This window comes from Morus notabilis, unplaced genomic scaffold (genome assembly GCF_000414095.1).
Source record: "Morus notabilis unplaced genomic scaffold, ASM41409v2 Scaffold286, whole genome shotgun sequence".
NCBI classification, from domain to species: Eukaryota; Viridiplantae; Streptophyta; class Magnoliopsida; order Rosales; family Moraceae; genus Morus; species Morus notabilis.
Window position 1 is genome coordinate 134,606 of NW_010365008.1, and position 21,981 is coordinate 156,586.

At 37.0% G+C, this 21,981-nt stretch overlaps 2 protein-coding genes across 3 annotated transcripts; both read left to right on the plus strand.

The window, feature by feature from the left end:
* The first annotated feature begins 4,222 nt into the window (after nucleotides 1–4,222).
* On the plus strand, nucleotides 4,223–6,589 carry LOC21393555. Its single transcript, XM_010107174.2, has 2 exons — nucleotides 4,223–6,034; nucleotides 6,287–6,589. Exons 1-2 carry the CDS (start codon nucleotides 4,225–4,227, stop codon nucleotides 6,388–6,390), a joined length of 1,914 nt encoding a protein of 637 aa, XP_010105476.2. The 5' UTR covers nucleotides 4,223–4,224; the 3' UTR covers nucleotides 6,391–6,589.
* A 3,103-nt stretch (nucleotides 6,590–9,692) lies between these two features.
* On the plus strand, nucleotides 9,693–11,264 carry LOC112093364 (3-oxo-Delta(4,5)-steroid 5-beta-reductase-like). Of its 2 annotated transcripts, none has more exons than XM_024171594.1 (2): nucleotides 9,693–9,885; nucleotides 9,991–11,264. In XM_024171594.1, the coding sequence occupies exons 1-2, from the start codon at nucleotides 9,847–9,849 to the stop codon at nucleotides 11,119–11,121; spliced, it is 1,170 nt and encodes a 389-aa protein (XP_024027362.1). In that variant the 5' UTR covers nucleotides 9,693–9,846; the 3' UTR covers nucleotides 11,122–11,264. The 2 variants fall into 2 exon arrangements, with proteins under 2 accessions (XP_024027362.1, XP_024027361.1); XM_024171593.1 differs by having other exon boundaries at nucleotides 9,694–9,885; nucleotides 9,988–11,264.
* Nucleotides 11,265–21,981: the final 10,717 nt, after the last annotated feature.

Sequence of the window (21,981 nt, forward strand, 5' to 3'; positions counted from 1 at the left end):
AATAGAATGCATCCAGATATCTTGGAGGGGCTAATGTGCATTAAAGACTGAAAAGATGCCAAAAGACGAAAACAACAATACACAGATGATTCAATGCAAGAATATTTTTCTAACTTAGAAATAACAGAATCTTCTGGAAGCACTTAGGTTTGTAATTTACTATTCCTAGCTACTGCACTCTTTTTTCCTTCGCTAAGGTTTTGTCTCGATCTCCCCACGTGTTTTACTTAACAAGGTTTTTAACGAGGCAGTCATTTATGTGTACTTATTCTTATTATGTCAATTCAATAAAATCACATCTTTTGGGGGCATATGATATATTTTTTTAATTAAATTTAAAAAAAATACAAGGGCCGGGTCCGGCCCGTGAAGGGCCTGGGCCCAGGCCCGGCCTTGCACTGTGCAGGGCCGTGCTAGGCCCGGCCCAGGCCCTTAATGGGCTTGGTGTTGGATGTGCCGTGCCGGCCTGGCACGGCACGTTTGACACCTAGGCTCACAAGGAAGCCCCGACGGACTATATTAACTGTTTCTAACTTTCTTGAGTAGCATGATAAACTGTATTATTTTTAGATTTCTTAAGTAACATGATAAGGTGCTCAAACAGCTCTCAACTTAAAAATATTATGTGTCTGCTACATATGCATTTTCTACCTCTATATAATATGGAGAAAAGATAATATTCTAAATGTGTTTGAATATTTAGCTAATGAAAAGTTGGATTTTTTTTAATATTATGAGTTCTATTGTTTTTTTTTAAATGTAAAATATAAGATAAAAACTATATATTATGAAGCAGGAAAATATTTATTTATATAGATAAATAGATTGGGTGGATTCGGGTTAAATGGGTTAAGAAAAATTCAACCCAAATCCACCCAATTAATGGTTGGGTCGGGTTGAACTCTTAGTCAAGTTGATCGGTTTTGGGTTAAAATGGGTTGGGTTGGGTGTGTTAATTGGGTTCGTCGGGTCATCGAGTTTTTTGTTCACCCTTAATTGAGGGCATATTAACTTTGCATCAAAGGGAAAGAGTGATTCTCTTTCCCATCTAATAATGTGTTTATTTACAAAATCAGCAATAGAGATTTAGTGAGCCTCACATAATATAGAGAATGAGAAAATGGAATATCAATACTTACACTTCCTTTAGTATTGATTCCTTGTCAAAGAGAATGTATGCTAAATTTACTTATCTACCCCTAATGAATTACTATATAATCGATAATTATTTAATTGTATAAAAAGACAATTTAATAATAATATTCATAATATTGCTATTTCTAATTTTAATAAACATAAGGAAAGAAATGAGATTATTTTCCATTACACCATCTAATAATTAAGTAAACATTTAAAAGGAAATCAATTACCCTTAATTCTATTATTTTACTTTTTATTCCAATCCCATTAACTTTCCCATTACTTTCCGTAACGGTTTGATAAATGCGCCTTGAATAACTAGTTTTAAAAGTGTTAATTTACACCTGAAAACGGAGGTAAAAGACATTAAACTATCTTTGGACCAGCGACCAAAGTCGTTTTATACTCACTAGCTAATTACAGCTTGTAAGTATTCTAAGCACTTATAATTCAAAGTTCATTTAGTGCTAAAATCTTAACGATTTATAAGTACAAAAAAACTCCTCCTAGAAACTTTGAATTATATACATTACTAGAAATTTTGTGTTTTATGTTAAAAATAATGTTGTTCATCGCTCATTTGGCTAGTAAAATCACGACCAAATCTAACAAACAAGTTTCTTTGTTAATCTTCTCAACTTAGAATAAAGCAGATTATTCTTTATCTTTATAGTTTACATGGGTATTGGTGCCCAAAACAGTTGAAGCTTCTTTTAAAAAATATTACTGGTTTAACAAATGCATAGATTTTAACTGCTTTAAACTAATCAGAACATTTTTTTTTTTACCCTAGGAACTGCAAAGATACGACAGAAACAATCAGGCCTTCTGTCATCCCTTCTCAGTTCTCACTCAATCCCGTATATATTGGTGTGTGTTTGGATTAATGTGCAAGAATATAATCTTTAATTACCATCATTAGCTTAGAGAAGTACATTGCAGAATACAGATATATTTTCACGCCGACTGGGCACGGACAATAATGAAAGAAAACCATATTATATATTCATCCCAATACCAATCAGAAGTCATGTAAGGCACAATATATACCACTTCTTTGCATTAAAAATTCGTTAGTACTGTCTATTTATACACAAGTTCTAGATCATAGTACAACATAATTACTTTTATGCTTTCCAATTTCCATCGACATACACTGATCAGTATCTAATAGTAGCCGCATGCATGTTCTTGAGACTTTCACCATTTGTACTAACAGTGTTTTTAATCCTTTTCTCTCTTCTAAATTCAGCTTTTGCTAGTTATGGAGTTCTATAGTTTATTGGAATGTTGCAGGTTGATCAGGAATATTTGTGAAGGGACCACATTCTCTTTCTGTATACACCGAATAGAGAATTGACGACCCATTTTTCATGTTGTGGTCCCTCACCGAATTATCTCTTCCTTTTTGGCAACAAGCATACACACACACACACATATGATCTGTATTCACACCCCATTTAGGATTATCATATTTCACAAGTGGAAGAATCTGATCAAGTAATATTTCTAGCTAGGCTTTGGAAAAGAATTAGCTTTTTTGGAGGAGTTGGAGTAGCATTAGTAGAGAGATTTAGAGGTGTTGACTAAGGTACTTGAACGAAAATCTAGGTTCTAGACAACATGATGACATGTGTGCATAGAAAACCAGGAAATTTTTGTCTCAATATGGTTTCATTCGTTTGTGTAATATCTACGGTAGATTTTCTATTTTAACTGTCGATTTGCAATCTTGTTTACGTGATCCCTTCGTCGCCTAAGACAAACCAGCTTTTGAGTTTTGAATCATGAGGGGGGAAAAAAAACAGTAAATATGTAAAAGTGGTGAGGTTGAAACTTAAGGAAAAAAAAAAAAATGAAAAAAAGCTAATCCCTATCTGGCTATACATACTTTAGTTTAATCAGAACTAATAATTTAAACTGCAAGGATGTAGTGGGGAGGTGAGGACCACTTCTTTCCTTAAGGCGAAGCATTTCGGATTTTCCATTGGAGATGAAAGAGAAAGACATTGATAAATAATCCACCAAGAGAATCGAAAAAAAAAAAAAAGCCCTTGTAATTAATTAATAAGAACATAGCGCAACTCCCTAGTCTTGTTTCATTTTGGTTACTTGACTTTTCAGGCAAAAAAAAAGAAAAAATGCTGGTCACTTTAAACATTTAGATATTGACTATATAATGTGTTAGGTAATATTTCACTTATGAATATGGTTTGTTTTACATGGCCTAAAAGGCGCAAATATGTCTTCACCTTCCGAGAGCTGACTCTTGCAGAAACCGTATATTTGTGGAGAGCCGTGGGTTATTAACCTTTCTCGAAATTAGGGGTGACAATTCGTTCCGGTGAGTCGTATTCGTGTCAATCTGTTTATTAATCGTGTCAAAAAATATTAATTTAAACACGATTTATTTATTAATCGTGTCAAAAAATATCAATCTAAACACAACATGTTTATTAAACGTGTCAAAATTATCCATATAACCCGTTTAAATTAATATATAAAATAAATAACTAATAGAAGAATGACTTATTTTACATGGTCATGACAGATTTAACATATTTATTGATCAATTTATCTTTTATTTTAAGAAAAATAAATAAATTTTACCAATAAATATTAAAATTCACATTATTTGTATTTAATATGTCATATAAACATTCATGTTATATATATCACATATCATTAGATTGCAAATGACACATATAGTTAATTATGTCAATTCATGTTATGAGTTCAACCTTAACCCAACCCATTTATTAATCGTACTAACCTAATTATGACCCAAACTCATTTATAGTAAACTTAAATCCACTAACTTCGTGTGGAATCTGAATCGTATCGTCGTGTCGCTATCCGAATTACCAGCATACTCAAAATTAAGTACTTTTACAAATTTAAAAGGAAAATACGCTTGAAAAGTTCTCACTTTGATATATAATAAATACATGCGCCGCTACAAAACTCGGCTAGTAGTACTCCACTTGCTACTCCAGCTTTTCTTTCCTCCATCTCTGTCTGATCTTTTTTCTCTCTATATAACTTAGCCCTAACCCTAGCTCTAAAACTCAACCTTTCCCTGCCATGGATTCCCTGAAGAAAAGGGAAAAAACCCTAAACTCATGCACAAGCCCGTTTTGTTTCTTTTGCACCATGAAAGAGCCGGATTCCCCACAAAGGAGAGCCGGATTAGCAAACTGCTTCAAGCAAATGCCTCTCCGAGACGACCAGGCAAACGTCCTCGTTTCGAGTGGTCTCTTTCACATCGCCATGACTCAGCCGGACGACCCGGAGTTCCCTTCCCTCGGGATTTTTGAGTGCATGGCAAGTCTAATTCACAAAATCAACGACGACAAGTGGCTTCATTGGGACCAAAACATATACATCCCTTACTATGCTGCTCATATCATTGGTTCTTATACCATGAACAAGGTCGAGTTTGCCGAGAAGGCGGTGGAATCAGGCATTATTCCGCCATTGATGGAGCTTCTAAGGGGAAAGAAGATGAGCTGGGTCGAACAACGAGTTGCGGTCAGAGCCCTCGGTCACCTCGCGAGCTACGAAAGAACGCTTGAAGCTCTATCGGCCTACGAAGAAGAGTTGGTAAGATTAGCCATGGATTTAGCTTCTACTTGTGTCGATGTCGTGTATGATAATTTTGTAGGAGTGAAGGATACGAGAAGGAGACCAAAATATCATTGCGATTTGCTCACAAGAGGGGTTGGAGGGGTGGAAATGGAGAATTGCAAGGCCGAGGAATGGACTAGCCAACTTCAATCCTGGTCTCTCTATCTCTTAAACTGCTTTGCTTACAAAGAGAGGTCTTTGAATCTTATTTGTGAGGAGGAGTTTTTGAAAAATCTGTGCGGGATGTGGGGTGGATTGGCTAACCACGTGTCACCAGCTGGGGTTGGACTCATTAGAATCTTGTGTTATAGTAAATATGGGAGGAAAAAAGTTGCTGAATTGAATGAGGTTTTAGAGAGTCTCTGTAATCTCTCAAGGTCTTCAGATGATTGGCAGTACATGGGAATTGATTGTCTTCTATTACTTCTCAAAGACCCAGATACCAGGTACAAAGTTATTGGCGTTGCTTTCTTTTTTCTCGTTGATTTGGTTGAGCTTAAAGACCTTGGAGAAAGGTCAAACTTGGGAGAAGCAATCACAAAAGTACTACTATTGGATCATGATCATAAGCAAATTAAAAAAGTGAAATTGATCAACGATAATAATATTAGTAGCAAAGTTCAAAAGGCGTTAGAAGAGTTGTGGGATTGGAAGGTTGAAAGGAGAAGAAAAGAAAAGGCATTGTCCGATGAAAAACTTGAGGAGAGAAGGGTTTTGGTTGGGTTGATCAAACAACAAGCTAACAGGTTATATTGTTTAGGAGAAATAGAAGAAGCCACAGAGAAGTACTCTGAAGCATTGGCTTTGTGCCCATTAAGGTTAAGGAAAGAGAGAATGGTGCTTTACAGCAATAGAGCTCAGTGCCAATTGTTGCTTGAAGACCCAGACTCCGCCATTAGAGACTCAACCCGAGCTCTTTGTCTCTCAACTCCGGCGAATTCTCATGGCAAAAGCCTGTGGAGAAGATCACAAGCTTATGACATGAAAGGATTGGCCAAAGAGAGTTTGATGGACTGCATAATGTTCATCAACGGCTGCATCAAGTCAGAGGATCATCAGATGATCACCACCAACACCAAGCGGAGTAATAATGTGAAGATTCCATACTACGCAGCACGCATGATCAGCAAACAGATGGACGCCACGTGGCTTTTCGCCGCTGCCCGGTCAAGGGTTAATATTGCAAGTAAGAAAGAGTCACACGATGACGAGGGGCAATATTACAAAGAGATTATGATGATGATGAGGAATATGATAGACAACAGAGGTACGTGAAGAAAATTTAACTTTAGGCATGATAGGGTACATGAGTAAAAAACTGATCACTAAACCATTTTTGAAATTCAAATTTAAATATTGCCTTATACATACATGTATATATATATATATATATGTATGTATTGACTATGATCCTCACTTATATTTTCTCTAACGTGGCGTGCCTAAGTTTATGAAGGTTTTTAGGTTCATCCGTGCAAGCGTCCATCACTTTATGTGTTTTTCGGTGTGAACTTTTCAGGTCTGTCAACCATTACAGAAGAACCTTTGAGGGTAAAGGAAGAGATCAATAGGAGAAAGCTGGAAAGGGCAAGAAGGATATCTAAAAGAGCTGTCGTGAAATGACCCACAAGTCAAATAGGGTTACCACATGTCGGAGCAGAGATAGATCCAGTGTGGTGGGCCTTAGCTTGAAGGATTCTCAAAATTTTCCCCATTAGAAATTAGATGATCTTATCACCTTTTTAGATGTTGTAACTGGAAAAATGTTGGATGATGTACTTCTTGCAAGCGAACTTATCAATACAATATTCTGATTCTCATCGGCAAGCCATATATAGGTGTCATATTTGAAAGGATATAGATGGAAAGTGAAATATTCGACCACATAATTAGCATATATACGAACATATGAATAACAGACGCAATTATTATCATGTGATAGTTGTTTTTTGGTATTATAATTTAATAATGAATTACGCTATAATGCACGGATATATATTTCCAAAAACAAACCCACATATCTTTGACTGCTTTTTTTTTTTTTTTCCTCCTTACTTCTATCTTTAGTAATAAATGTCCGGGGGGACCGTTTTAAGTTTAAAATGGAGGAACCATTGATTATGATCAGCAGCTGAAGCTTTCGGGCTCCCCTTAAAACCTAGAGTTGTACCAAATTTGAACTAGTACCCAAACCAAAAGATATGTTTTCTACGTATTAATTTGTACTTACCAATTAGATTTCATTTAGTTAGTTAGAACTCTTCCATAAACAACAATAAATACAATTTTTAATAAATTAAATGAGCATGCAACTAGCGCATCATAACTAGCTCATAACCCACTAGCAATTCAATTTTTAATCTTTCATCAAGCCCTTCACTCAACAATATTATTAAAAAAGGTTGGAAAAATTACAAGTGTGTAGTAATAAAAATGAACAACTGATCAATCTTTCAAAAGAAAAAAGAAATAAACAACTCAAAGCCTAAGGCATGCAGTCGAAAACCACCGGCATTGATCGTCAAAAACAAGCAGTAATTAGGTGATTAATCTTCCAATGGTTCAATTTATTATTTTTAACCCTCCACTTAAACCCCACCCCACCCGAACCTCTCAGTGCCACTGCCATTAGACTAAAAGGTCTTAGGCATGATTCAATTTATTTTATGTGCACATTTATAATTTGCTTTGCTTTCTGAAAGAAAAAAAAAATTGAAGTCTATATCATAATGATGTGTCAACTATGAAATTATTGTTAAATTATGTCTCTAATCATACTTCGCATCTTAACAATGAGAGTACGCACGAGATTTGTAGTTGAAGACAAAGTACTTTTGTGAACTCACTGGAAAATGCTCGATACTTTACTTCCGACTTAATTACGAGCTCTGAGACACGACTAAAAAGTAAAAGATGTTTAAACTTTCAAAGCGGGCTAACCTAATGGCTAATCTAAGTTTTTGCCTCCAGGTTTGGTAGATCTTCGCTTACAGACGGAATAAAGACAAAAACTTAGAACATTTCATTATCATTTTAAGTTAGGTTAGCTTTACATTTATGACTTTTTAGTGTTCTTAATTCAAACTTTACGTACATATATCAATTATGGAGCTCACAGTGGGCAGCTCGTACATTGTTACATCTGGCGCCGCCTACAATCAAACAAGCACTCAACGTGTTCTAAGGAAACGAAAAGTAAACGACAAAAAATATCCCAAAGAGTTGTTTTTTCCTTTTAACTTTAAAAAAAAAAAAAAAGATATTTTCTTCTTCTCTTCCATTTTTAAAAAACTTAAAAGAGATCTCTTCCATTTTTAAGAAGAAACTCTGAAAGTAGCTGGTTGAACTTGGACATCTCAAATTCTCTCTTAGGGGGGGGGAAGGAAAAAAAAAAAAAAAACTATCTCAAATTCCATTTTTAGTCTTTCGTGAGGTTCTGACTCTTATTTATTCTTGAGCCATAAAAAGAAAAGAAAAATCCATATATATTCATTTAAAAACAAAAGTCTTATAGGATATTTCTCTTCAAAAAAAGATTCTTATAGGATTTTTCTTTATCCTCCATACCTATTGCGCAAGTTTAATATCCCATTTATTTATTATTCCCCCACTTAAAAGACGTCTTATATTTATATTAAACCTTTAAATATTTACATTTTTATACCGTATATTTTAAGTTTATTCAAGATGTATACTTTTAATTTTTAATCTCATTAAATATATATCTTTAAATTAAATTTAATAAACGAATCTATACCTTATTTCAGTCAATAATTAATTTTAATCTTTAAAATGAAAAAATTATCCCAAAAAAAAAAGTGAGAAAAGAAACTTTCCAACACTACAAACAATAAAAATTTAAAACACAAAAAAAATCCATTTCAATTGTATTTTGTATATTTTTAAGGTCAAAATTATAAGTTAAGGTTTTTTTAGTTTTTTTTTCTTTTTTTTATTCAAGGGTATTATAGGTATTTCTAAGGTTAAAATTAAGGGTTGGTGTGGAAATGTATAAATTTAGGTATTAAATATAATTTAAAGATATACATTTTATGAGATCAAAAACTTAAAGTATAATTTTTGAATAAATTCAAAAACACAAGATATTAATGGCTTGTTCAAAAACACAAGATATTAATGGCTTGTTCATTTGCAATCAAACTGAAAAAAGTTTGAACTCAAGTTACAACTTTATTCAAGTGCATGTTTTTTTTTGTAAAACTTGAGTTTGAACTTGAGTTTGAACTTGAGTTTTAACTTGAGTTTGAGGCTAAAATCTAAGTTCAAGTTCCTCCTTCAACTCAAATTTCTAAACTCAAACTCAAATTAATGAACAATATTTTTTCTATTCTTAAAAACGCCATAGCTTTTTCGTTTTGATTCCAATTGAGATGATTTTTTTCTATGCATTCACAACGAAAAAATAAATAAAACCCCACTCATATACCCTATTAAAATTTTCCATCACCATAGAGTTTTTATTAAAATACTATATAAATATAAATACAAGTTTTGACCCACCCATATACAAACTCAAATAGATTCTCAATTTAAATTATAACTCAAAATATGAAAATCTAAACACAAACTCAAATTAGAGTCTCAATTCAAACTATATTCAAATATATTTTAACTTAAATCAAGATCTGAACTTAAATAATCATAACTAAAAAAATGTAAATGATTCTAAACCCATGGAAATCTCATGCGCAAGACTCTAGAGGGAGAAACTCGGAACCCAACAGATCAAGAAAGCTCATATATCGAAGTGGGCCATAAATGATTGGGCCTAGTCTAAGATAGGGAGACGTCACGGCTCGTGTCATGGCGCGAGAATTGAATACCAACATGGACCCGTCTCCTTCTGGAACGAACTTGAAACCAAAGCCTCTCACCATCACTCATTTGGACCCATCTCCTTCTAACTACTTTTTTGTTTTTTTTTTTTTTCACCTTTCATATTTTCTAGCTCTGCCTTAAGACCCTAGCTCAGAGCTTTGTATCAGAAACCACAATTCACTCAAGTCTCTGTTCTGTGTTCTGTACCACCGCTCACTTCTCCGTCGTCCCAACTCAAAAATGAGCTGGTGGTGGGCTGGAGCCATCGCGGCTGCCAAGGCAAGAACTAACTCCCTCTTCTTATTTTCATTCCAAATTCCTAAACATACTAAAATCATAACAAATTATTGTTTTTTTGTCTTTTTGTTTTTGTTTTTGTAGAAGAAATTAGAAGAAGATGAACCATCCGGAACCATCCAGAGCGTGGGGCTGGTAGTCGGCGTGACCGGAATCGTGGGGAACAGCCTCGCCGAAATCCTGCCTCTCTCGGACACCCCCGGCGGTCCATGGAAAGTGTACGGCGTGGCGCGTCGGCCCCAGCCGGCCTGGAACGCCGACCACCCAATCGAGTACATCCAGTGCGACATCTCCGACCCAGACGACGCCCAGGCCAAGCTCTCCCCCTTAACCGACGTCACCCACGTGTTCTACGTCACGTGGACCAACCGCCAGTCGGAATCCGAGAATTGCGCTGCCAACGGCGCCATGCTCCGGAACGTCCTCGGCGCGTTGATGCCTAGCGCCCCCAACCTCCGCCACATCTGCCTCCAGACGGGGGCCAAGCACTACATGGGCCCTTTCGAGTCCATGGGCCAGATCCAGGCTCACGAACCGCCATTCACCGAGGACATGCCGAGGCTCAACGTCCCCAACTTCTACTATACCCTCGAAGACATTCTCTTCGAGGAGGTCGAGAAAAAGGAAGGCCTCACCTGGTCCGTCCACCGACCCAACCACATATTCGGTTTTTCTCCTCACAGCTTGATGAACGTGATCGGAGCTCTCTGTGTCTACGCCGCCATATGCAAGCACGAGGGAACTCCATTGAAGTTCCCCGGAGTTAAAGGCACATGGGAGGGCTACGCCGTGGCTTCCGACGCCGATTTGATAGCGGAGCAGCATATATGGGCGGCGGTGGACCCGTACGCGAGAAACGAGGCGTTTAACATCAACAATGGCGATCTGTTTAGGTGGAAGCATCTGTGGAAGGTTTTGGCGGAGCAGTTTGGGATTGAGGAGTATGGGTTTGATGGTGAGGGAGAGAGGTTGAAGTTGACGGAGATTATGAAGGATAAAGGGGGTGTTTGGGAGGAGATTGTGAGGGAAAATCAGTTGCTGCCGACGAAGCTTGAGGAGGTGGCTGTGTGGTGGTTTGCGGATTTCGTGTTGGGTTTGGATCCTCTGATAGATAGTATGAATAAGAGCAAAGAACATGGGTTCTTGGGGTTTAGGAACTCCAAGAATTCCTTCATCACTTGGATTGATAAGATGAAGGGTTACAAGCTTGTGCCTTGATGCACCTTTGTATTACTAATCTGGTGTTACAAGGTATATTTGCATATGTCTATTATGTTCCTTTTCTGTTCCTTTTGTATGTTTCTTGTAATTTGAAGAAAAAATAAAGAAATTTAGCAATAAAAAGAACCTTTCAATCCAAAGCTATAGGTTTTAATATTTTCTCAGCTTGCTTATAAGATAAATAGCAATCAAAACGAGCCGTTAAGTTGCAAAAGATTAATCTTGAAAGGAGTACAAAGTTATAGTGAACCGAACAAACCAGGTACAAAATGATCACGAAGTTTGTCATATGCAGGCTCTAGCCCGAAACAAGAGTTTAGAAGTTCAGGTGTACTCAGGAATGCTACTAAGGTTTTCAATTGTGCAAAACAGAGTCAAATTCGAAGCTTCTTTGAACCAGCTACAAACCTGCGGCTAACTTAAAGAATCTCAAATGGGTTAAAAATGCATAAAAAATATAAAGTCGTAGATTTACATTCATTAAATACAAAAGATAAAAGCAAACATTAACAAGCGTACAATGTGGGCAATTACCTCGCATCAAATTAACCCTTTTTAGGGTCGTCCTCTAAGATGCATTGTTCCAAAAGCTCTAAAGGAAGAAAATATAGAAAATAAGAAAGTAACCAATCAGTTAAAAAACAAGGGAAGAGAAAATTTAAAAAAAGAATAAATGAAATTGCATATTGTATCGTACCAAATTCAATTTCTTCATATCTGTCCCAATCATCAATATACTCCCGGAAAACCAGAGGAGCAGGTGTAGATGTTAACCAACTTTGGGTACATAGCAAGGCCTCCAGTGCCATCGGAGAACACGTACTGAATGCGCTACGGTAAGTGTCAAGAAACCGACCTTCAATGTTGAAAGCAGACTCAGAGCCTATGGTAGATATCGGAAAAGCTAAAACATCCTGTGCAATCTCCGACAGTTTTGGACATTTGCGAGAATTTGATTTCCACCACGCTAATAAATCGAATTCATCATCAGTCAGATCCTCTCTAGGATCCAATAAGTATCTATCAACCTCAGTTTCAATATTCAGGCGTTCCCTCTCTTTAAACCACTCCGTCCTCTTTAACTTTCCAAATGCATATCCATCCTGCTTGATGTCTGACTGTCATTGGAACTTTGAGTCTTATAATTCTCATGCAAAAGCTTCAGAGTATCTTCAACGCTTTTTGTCATCTCTGCTGCCGAATCATCATAACATAGATTTAAACGATGCTTCAGGAACTCCATCTTGTATCGTGGGTCAAGCACAAGCGAAATGAACAGCAAGGGGTTGATATTGTTAGTTTAGGCCAAATACTGGTCATAGTTTACCTTCATGTTGCCAGCTATGTTGCTCAATGTAGAATCTTCGTTTTGACTCCACTCATTCAGATGATATCGGATTTCACAGAGTTCTCCAAAATAGTGTTGGATGTATCATGAAATGAAGCATTGAACTTCAAAGAGGCACCATCGAGTAACTTCAAAAGCCTTAACGTTGTTCCTGTCCTCCAAGGAAGGGGGCTCGATCCTTTTCTCCCCATCTTCGTCAACCGTAAAGTAGCTCAAAAATTGTCCATCCTCCTCTGCCAACCTCTCAAAAGCTTTTTAAAATCTAATTGCATTTCCCAACAAAAACTAGGTGGTATTCCACCAGGTAGGCACATCTAGAACTACAAGATCCTTGCATCGAATTTTCTCCATCTTTATGAATTCCTTAAATTTTTGTAGCCTCGCAGATGAAGATCTAACATACTTAACAGCATGGCCAATGCTAGCAATAGAATCATGAAGATCATTCAACCCCTCTTTCACAATCAAGTTTATAATATAGCTCAACATTGCATGTGTAAGAACTCACCATCCAACACACAACCATTCCAATCTCGAAGCCTTGTTTTTACATAGCTAATGACTTCATTATTGGAATTTGCATTATCAATTGTTAACGTGTGAACTTTTTTAATGCCCCAATTAAGTAAACAAACTTCGAGTGTCTTACCAATTGTTTTCTATTTGCAATCCGGAACTTGACAAAGCTCAATATCTTCTTTTGAAGCTTCCACTCACTGTCAATGAAATGAGCCGTGAGACACATATAATTATATTGTGTGAGGAAGTCCATATGTCTGTGGTAAGGGAAACCCTTTGTGAATTACTGGATAATAAACTCCGCAAATTTTTCTTCTCATCCAAATACAACTTCATGACATCTCTAGCAACTTCTGCTCGAGACGGGAGTTCAAAATCTGGAGCCAGAAAACTACAGTACCTTTTGAACCCTTTTCCCTCCACAAATCTAAATGGCAGTGCGTCTATAATATCATTTGAGCCAATGCTGCTCTAAGTCCTTGTTGTCTTGCTCTATATTTTGCTTCTGCTTCAAACTCATCCACTTCAATGTTACGGCTAATTGCGTCCTCAATGCTATCCTCATCGCTATCTTCATCAGAAAAATTCTTCCTTTTGTCCTCCAATCTATAAGGGTATTCTTGACATTGAATATTCAGATGGGTCCACAAAGTATCAATTTTCACCATTACAGTTAGATCTACTAGAACCACCTCCTCCAGTACCTGTGAAAAGATCCCATGTCATTAGTTGTGCTGCAATTGGGTTTCTCATAACAGCAGCAGGTTTGGTCAGTTTGCTGGTTTTCCAGTGGTAGAATGAACGCAATTATCACCAGCAGATTCCTAATCCGATAAAGTAAATCAAACAAAAAGTCAGCATACTCAGCACAACACAAACTGAGAAGGTATTTAAACATATAACAAGCGCAACTTCAGCACAGAAAGCGGCAGTTTCGAGTTCATCACAGAAAAAGGAAATAACATACATATACATATATGTATTAGCAAATCAAGTCTGAAATGTAACTCATCTTTTAACACTTTTCCTAAACTACTTTATATTGAAAAGAAAAAAAAAAGAAAAAAAAAAGGAGCAAACTTTAGATCTTACATTTTCTCTCTCCCTCAATCCCTCTCTCCAACCATTGCTTAAACAAAAAATTCAGACAAAAGGAAATTACCACAGAACCTTTACAAGATTGCAGTTGAGGCAACCGGCTTCACTATCTTCTGCTTCATTTTTTTCCCTCCAATTTTTTTTCCTCTTCTTTTTCTAATTAGAACCTATGAAAATCGTGTGAAACTATAAAAATGTGCATAATCCATAATCAATTGCAATATATTGAGTGGTCACAACTGGACGGTTCAGTTTTCAACCAAATGTATCCAGGTTTCTATGTCTAAACTTGAGTTTTACAATGTAACTTCATCTAACTTTATGTAAACTAAATAAAATAAAATAAAAATCAAGCCTTTTGGTGCCAGCTGGCATACATAAAGCAAGCAAGAACTATACATATGAAGATGCTGCTAAATGCTGAATGTAGACAGAAAGACTATAAACAAACAGAACAAAAACCATACGAAAATAAAATAAATAAAAGATAAACCACCAAAGTAGAAATGATTTGGTGAGACAAATATGTTACATATTAGGGTTCTAACTGATCCATATAAGCGACGACGATGACTACACCGATAATCCCCAAAAATCAAAATGAAAATCAGAAACAACCAACAGAAAATGCTTTAATAATAATAAAAAAAAAGACCTGCAATTTGAACAAAAAAGAAAAGAAGGAAAAACCTGATAGAATCAGAAACAACCAACAGAAAATGCTTTATTGTTGTTTGATATGTCACTGCCGTTTTCAAAGTTATTGTCGTTTAAAAGAATATGTCGTTTTACGACGGTATCCATCATCGAAGTTTTATGAGCCATTTGTCGTTTTTCATTAGATTCCATTTCAAGTCATGATAATACGTCATCTTTTCAATGTTGTTATCGTTGGTGAGTAATTGTCATTTATCTTGTTATTGTCGTTTTCAATGGGATGTCATTTCAGACTCTACAGTCATTCTAAGATGTCGCTTTATCATGCTGTTGTCGTTCACATATGATTGTTGTTTTCCTGCTATTTTTGTTTCCATTTGATGTCTTTTTCTGAGTCGTTGTCGTCTTTCATGTGACGTCGTTGCCAAGCTCATTGCCATTTTATATGTGATCTGTTTTGATAGAAAGTCATTCACAGATGCTTAAAGATGGCTTTTTGTCGTTGTTTTGGGGTATTTCCTGTATAATGGGGATGGAATGAAAATTCAGAGAACAATTTTATGGGATGTGATACGGTAGGATTGGATGTAATATGGCCTTTTAGGAGTCAGATCGGTGAACACTTTATCCGTAACATCAAACACTTCATATTACTAACTAGCCATGTAAAATACTTGTGTTAACCCATAGTACAATGGTGTTATGTGGAATATTGTTCTGCTACATAATACAATCATGCCTAACAAGCTTTGCAAGCACTAGGATTGCATTATAATACACCAACGAAGGGTGAAAATAAAGTTATTTAGCTTATAGAAAAGTTATAGTATAGTATTATAGGATGAGGATAGTAAAAGGCACTTCTAATTCACTACAGTTAAGAGTGGTAAAACAATATAAGAAGAAAAGTAGTATTATGTAACTCATAATCTTTAGCTATACCAAATAGTGAGAGAGGAGCGTAAAATATAACAACCTTTTGAATGGTTAGAGAGTAGAGTATATAACAACTATTTTAATGACGAGAGGTAAAATAATTGGTTGGCAATTATGGTGTTTAGAAAACTATAAATAGAAGGGAAGACATGTGTTTACGGTGAAAATTCGTCAACAGAAATATAACAATTTTTAAAACGGTTTGCGCAAAGTCAATGATCTAAAACATAATTAAAAACAATCAAATAGTAAAAACACGCGAGAATTATAGTGGTTCACCCTTGATTCAAGAGCTACGTCCACTGTAGGGAGGAGAGAATTCACTTATTTTTCAGAGAGAATTACACACTCTAATTACTCTAAATGAGATTTAAAGTTACAGATAATCTACGGAAGCCCGTAGGGCGGGGCGTTACATGTCCATCCAACCCATGAAATTCCACTCTATGTTCTGTCACGCCCCCCCAAACGGGGTGGGTGACGTGGAGCCCGATTTGAGATTAATAAAGCAGATTCCCAACCGGCCCCACACTTAACTGCATTAAAATATAAATAAATTGCATAATCCAGGAGCCTCTGACGCACAGGGCTCTACCCCACAGGACATACAGTATCGTACATACATACTCATGTAAATAATCATTACAACAGACATCAACCACAATCTAGTAAATCTAAATATTAAATAAGTTTACATAATCTTCATCAAATTCCTTACACTTTGTATCAGAGGATGAACTCAATCCTCGCTTGATCCAACGGTAGCAATCTCCAGCTACCCTGCACCACTCCTCGAGTCTCCTGGGAGGGGTTTAACATTTAAAACATAAAACGTGAGCGAAAGGCCCAGTAGGATATAATTTGAAATACTTAAAATAAACGAATAAATAAATGAATAAGTAAGTAAACAAGACATTCAGCCCCGACAGAACAGCCGGAACCTTACATCCTTTTTCTCAGAGGAAATATAACTGAAAATAATCATATTACAGGCTTCAGCAAGTAATTAGTACAAATTACTCCCCTCCCCAAGTGCCTCGCCTACCCGGACCGGGTTTCGGGTTCTGCCCCCGAGGATGCACTCTCCGCATCCTATCTAGGCTTACAGCAATAGACTCTATTACCAGTTCACAAGAGCTCTTATCTTAAGAAATCATCCATTTAACATTAAGAAATCATTCATATGCCCCCACGAACTACTCAAGCCGCGGGCCCCATGACTGGATAAGCCATGAGGTTCCATGACTAGACAAGCTATGGATTCCATGGACAGGACAAGCCAAGGATTTCCATAAACTAACAAGCCATGGTTTTTAAAATATTTTTCTTTCGCAAACCAATCCCTTTCTTTAAAACATTTTTAAGGCCAAAATCTTTTTTGAAAACATGCTCACAAGGAAAAAGGATAGAAATCCTACCTCGCACAATCAAACCTGGGACTAGCGTTGCCTTTTCCGGCTTCCGCTTCCTCAAGTCCCCTTCAGTCTGAATCCTCAGTGATCACTGATGCAAAACAACACTTTAGGATCAATTCTCATTCCTAAAGCAATCCAATCTCACTTATGTACCAAGATTTTCAATTAGTGTGCCCTAATCCATTTTCATGTTTCAAATTCCATCCCAAGGGTTTTAATATCAAATCAGGGATTAAAGATGCTAATCCTTTCATCCCAAGTCCCCAAATGAAGCTAATTTGGGTTCTCCCCGAAAACAGGGGTCAAAACAACACTTTTCAGGCCAAACAGGGTCAAACCCGTGTGCACCGGTCGACCGGTAACAGAGCAGTGCACCACTACCGGTCGACCGGACAGGTCGACTGGTCAGCCTGTAATCCGGTCAACCGCATAGGTCGACCGATTTCCATGTGATCCGGTCGACCGCACTGGTCGACCGGGGGAATCAACTGCGCGAGAGAAGCTCGCGGAAATCAATCCAAAACCTGCAAATCCAGTCCCAAATCGAGATTTTTCAAAGGGAAACCACTAGATCTGGGTTTTAGGTCCTAAAACAAGTCCAAAGAACCCAAGATCTCCAATTTTTACTCTAGTTTTACTCAAAAACCATCAAAATTCAGTTGGAACCAAAAATGGGTTTTGAAATCTGAAAACGTAAGATTCAAGAGAAGTTCTTTCAATAATCTTACCTCGAATCCTTCTCTTGACGTTGAAAACTTCTTTAAATCTTTACTTGGTTCAAGATCTATTTGATTTGGGACAAAAATGAGAGAGAGAGAGAGAAAGTGAGAGAGCACGGGAGAGTGAGAGTGAAGGAGAGAGAGAGTGCACGGGAAAGGAAAGAGAAAGGAAAGAAAAAGGAAAAGGAAAAAGAAAAGAAAAGGAAAAAGGAAAGGAAAAGGGCATGTGTACAATATTTTAAAAGAACAGTCCAGAAATGCGCCCATACACACTTCTGGGTTAAAATAAATTACTGAGAATAATTTAAATATCTTGGAACTATTTAAACTCACACGTGTCAGAAACATTTATTAATTAAACTCAGTTAATAATCCAGATTAGGCACACTAATAATCTTAATTACCTTAATTAATCTTAATTAATTCTTCAGGGTGTTACATGTTCACTAACAGGAAATCAAAGATATTTAAAGTTATAGATTCTCTAAGGTCTTAATTTCATATGATGACCAATGATCACTCACGTAGTACCCAGTTACTGGAAGTTTCAGAACCTTGTCTCTGACATTATTCCCATCCCTCGGGAACAATTCTGGTTACAACTACTTGAGTACAAGACGTCATTGGTTGGTCTGTAAATCGAAAAAGATGAGGTCCGGATTTGTTTAATGAAGGATTGGGGAGATAAACTCCTATTTTCCGTATGATCGCTAAAGTACCTAAAGGACGAGAAGTGGTGAACCTCTATTCACCTTTAGGTACTTAGTTGCTATACTGGACCGACGTCGGCTCCATACGGTAAGAAAAAAAGGTTTGGTTGGACAATAATTCGCTGTACTTTTTGGTAGGCCCTTATTCCATTCCTTCGGAATGGCGGGCCGAAAACACTTTTTTCTTTTTAGAAGGTCGGCCCTTATCCCATTCCTTTAGAATGGTGGGCCGTTAATTCTTTATATGTAGGCCCTTTATTCCATTCCTTCGGAATGGCGGGCCTTAAACGCTTTACTTATTTGTAGGCCCTTTATTCCATTCCTTCGGAATGGCGGGCCTTTAATAGAAGGAATGTCGTCCTTTTATTCCATTCCTTCGGAATGACGGGACGAGGAGGAAGGTAAGGTCGTCCCGTCACTCGACCTACAATTCCTTATTTATACCGTTCACCATTGTGCATGATGGTTTTCTTATTTAATTTGGGGATATTTCCCTCAACTTTTGGGACAGTTTTCCAAAAGATGGAGATTACAATCAATAAGAACGATTTCATTACTTAAATTTCGTATATTTGAATTACAAATAGCAAATCCCGGAGCAAATCTAGCATATCTCTCAACTTGCGTAGACTCGACTTTATAAGCGCTCTCAGAACCATCTTCGCCTACAATTGTTGATGCGGTCGACCTCATGTTGTCCTTTGCATCTCCTCATAGCAAGCGATCTCCTATATATGCCACACCCTTAACTAGCAGTTTGCTCCTAAAAGAGTTACCATCCAACGTGACGGTTAAGACTGAGTTGTCCCCGAACATTTAATGCCCTCACTTATGGAACACGTGGGCCCCATTCAATGCCTGATTTAGGGTTCAGAATTTTACCCTACAACATTTGTCTCCCAGGTCGAGGCTTTCCTCTGAATTGCTTCGAGCTTTGACCATGTAGGGTTTACGCCTTAACTCTCCTCTCCTGAGTTGGCTTGCTTGCGAAGGATTCTAGTCCTAAGGCTTTCTAGGCAATAATAGTTCTGACGCGGAAGATGCTTTTTGAGCAGGGCAACAGTCGCATTGATCAATTCAACCTGCCAGACGTCACTTCTTTATTTTGAATGGATGAATCTAGGCCGTTGAATCGCATCTCTTTAGTTTTCTGCTTATGCCCTCACCGTTAGATCACAACTTTAGTTTTTGAAAATTTATGGAACTAGCTCTACAAGGCTTGTTTAAGTCCATATAATGACTTGTGGAGTTGACATACCATAGGTGTCTCCCCTGTCGATGAAAACTAGGAGGCATCTGCATATAGACTTCTTCAAGCAAATCACCATGAAGGAAAGCATTCTGGACATCCATTTGGTGAAGTGGCCAATTACGAACAACAACGACAGCTAGTAAACAACAAACTATAGTTAACTTGGCCACAGGTGCAAACATTTTCTTATAATCAATCCTTTCCCGTTGAGTCCTTTACCACCAATCAGGCTTTGTATCGATCAATTATCCCATATGAGTTATGTTTAATCTTGTAAACCCATTTGCAGCCGATTGGAAGTGGGGTGAGCATCCAAGTATTTTTTTGTTCAAGAGCAGTCAATTCTGCATCCATAGGTTCCTTCCATTTCGGATCTAACACTTCTTGTTCATAAGTCACAGGTTCCACAATCGTAGTAATAACATAAGCAAAATTATGATATTTAGGTGAGAGTTGTGCATAAGAAACAAATCGGGATAAAGGGTGACGCGTTCCGGACAAGGAAGAAGATTGGCTAGGGGCAACTGTGGCATTGTGGTAGAGATGATAATTTCAGAGCTTGACACTTGGTTGTTTTATGCGATCAGAACGGCGTATGGTAGGAGGTGGGCTGGTCTGGAAGTGTCAGAGTTAGGTATAGTCTCATTTGTGGAAGGCACTGGCGAGCATAAAGAAGGATATTTGGTTTGTGGGGTGCTTGTTGTTGTGATGGTTGGTTCTTCTAAGATGTGAGGCAAGGGAAGTACCACCTCATCATTTTGTTCTTCTTGTGGATTATCATGGAATGGAAAAATATGTTCATGAAATACGTCGTCACGAGAAGAAAAGAATTTGTTTATTTCTAGATCATAAACTCGATAACACTTTTTATCAAATGGATAACCGATAAATATGCGGCGGAGGGCTCTTTGATCAAATTTATGTGTGGGTTGAAGATTAGTAGCATAGTAAAGACATCCAAAAGTCTGAAAATGATTGTGTGTGTGTGGTTTGTTATGAAGTAGTTGATATGAAGATTTATGAGAAATAAGAGGTGTGGGTAAACGATTTATTAAATAGCAAGCTGTTTGAACACTTTCTTCCCAAAATTTTAATGGCAAGTTTTCTTGAAAACAAAGAGCCCTTCCCACATTTAAAAGATGGCGATGTTTCCTGTCAACGACTCCATTTTGTTGTGGAGTTAAAGTACATGAGGTGTGATAATTGATGTCTTTACTATCAAAGTAGTCTTTCATAGAAAAAATTTCAATGCCATTGTTGGTTTGAAGAGTTTTGATTCTATGATTAAATTGTGTTTCCACCCAAGAACTAAAGGACTATAGGATTCCTTGGCTTTCAGACTTAAAACTCATGAGATGTATCCAGGTATATCGAGTATAATCATCAACAATTGTCAAAAAGAAATGAGCCCGAGAATGAGATTTTATTCGATGTGGTCCCAAAATGTCACAATGTATCAATTCAAAAGGTGATTGAGAAGAAATTGAACTAGACGGAAAAGATAAACGTGTTTGTTTAGCAAGAGGAAAAATTTCACAAACATGCTTAGAATCAAAATAAATTATAGGATTGGTCTTGCTAAGAACTTGAAGAGGACAAGATGATGGATGCCCAAGACGTTAGTGCTAAAGATTGGAATGTTTGCAGATAACATTGGCAAAGGCTGGATTGTGGTCTTGTCATAGATAGTAGAATCCATCATGATACTTGCCTAGGCCAATAATCTTCCTCATAGCAGCGTCCTGCACAACACAAACATTGGAAAAGAAGATTACTGTGCAATTCAATACTTGTGTTAATTTACTAACTGATAGCAAATTAACTTGAAATTGCAGAACTTTGAGGACTTCATCGAGTTTAATTTGAGATGTAATATGTAATGAACCAATTGATTCTATATATGTCTGACCATAATATGGCAAACTGATATTGTTGTGTTCGGTAATTCTTTTGTATTTAGCAATTTAAATGAGGAAGTCACATGATCTGTGGCTCCACTATCAATAATCCAACAAAAATTTGAGTGTGGTGCAACCGGAGAAATTTAATATGATGGTGTGATAATACCTGTGGTGTTTGCAAAATGTTGAGTGTTACCATCATTGTTTTTTTGAATCATTGCCATCAATTGGTTGTATTCTTCGGTTATGAGCCTTGGTTCGTCGTTTGTTGGAAGAGATTTTGCTCCTTTATCCAATGTCTT

Bases quoted from the DNA above. Each gene is read 5' to 3' on its own strand.
- LOC21393555 (XM_010107174.2), top strand. From the start codon at position 4,225: ATGGATTCCCTGAAGAAAAGGGAAAAAACCCTAAACTCATGCACAAGC. The intron at 6,035-6,286 runs GTACGTGAAGAA...TGAACTTTTCAG, and splicing joins GAATATGATAGACAACAGAG to GTCTGTCAACCATTACAGAA.
- LOC112093364 (XM_024171593.1), top strand. From the start codon at position 9,847: ATGAGCTGGTGGTGGGCTGGAGCCATCGCGGCTGCCAAG. The intron at 9,886-9,987 runs GCAAGAACTAAC...TTGTTTTTGTAG, and splicing joins GAGCCATCGCGGCTGCCAAG to AAGAAATTAGAAGAAGATGA.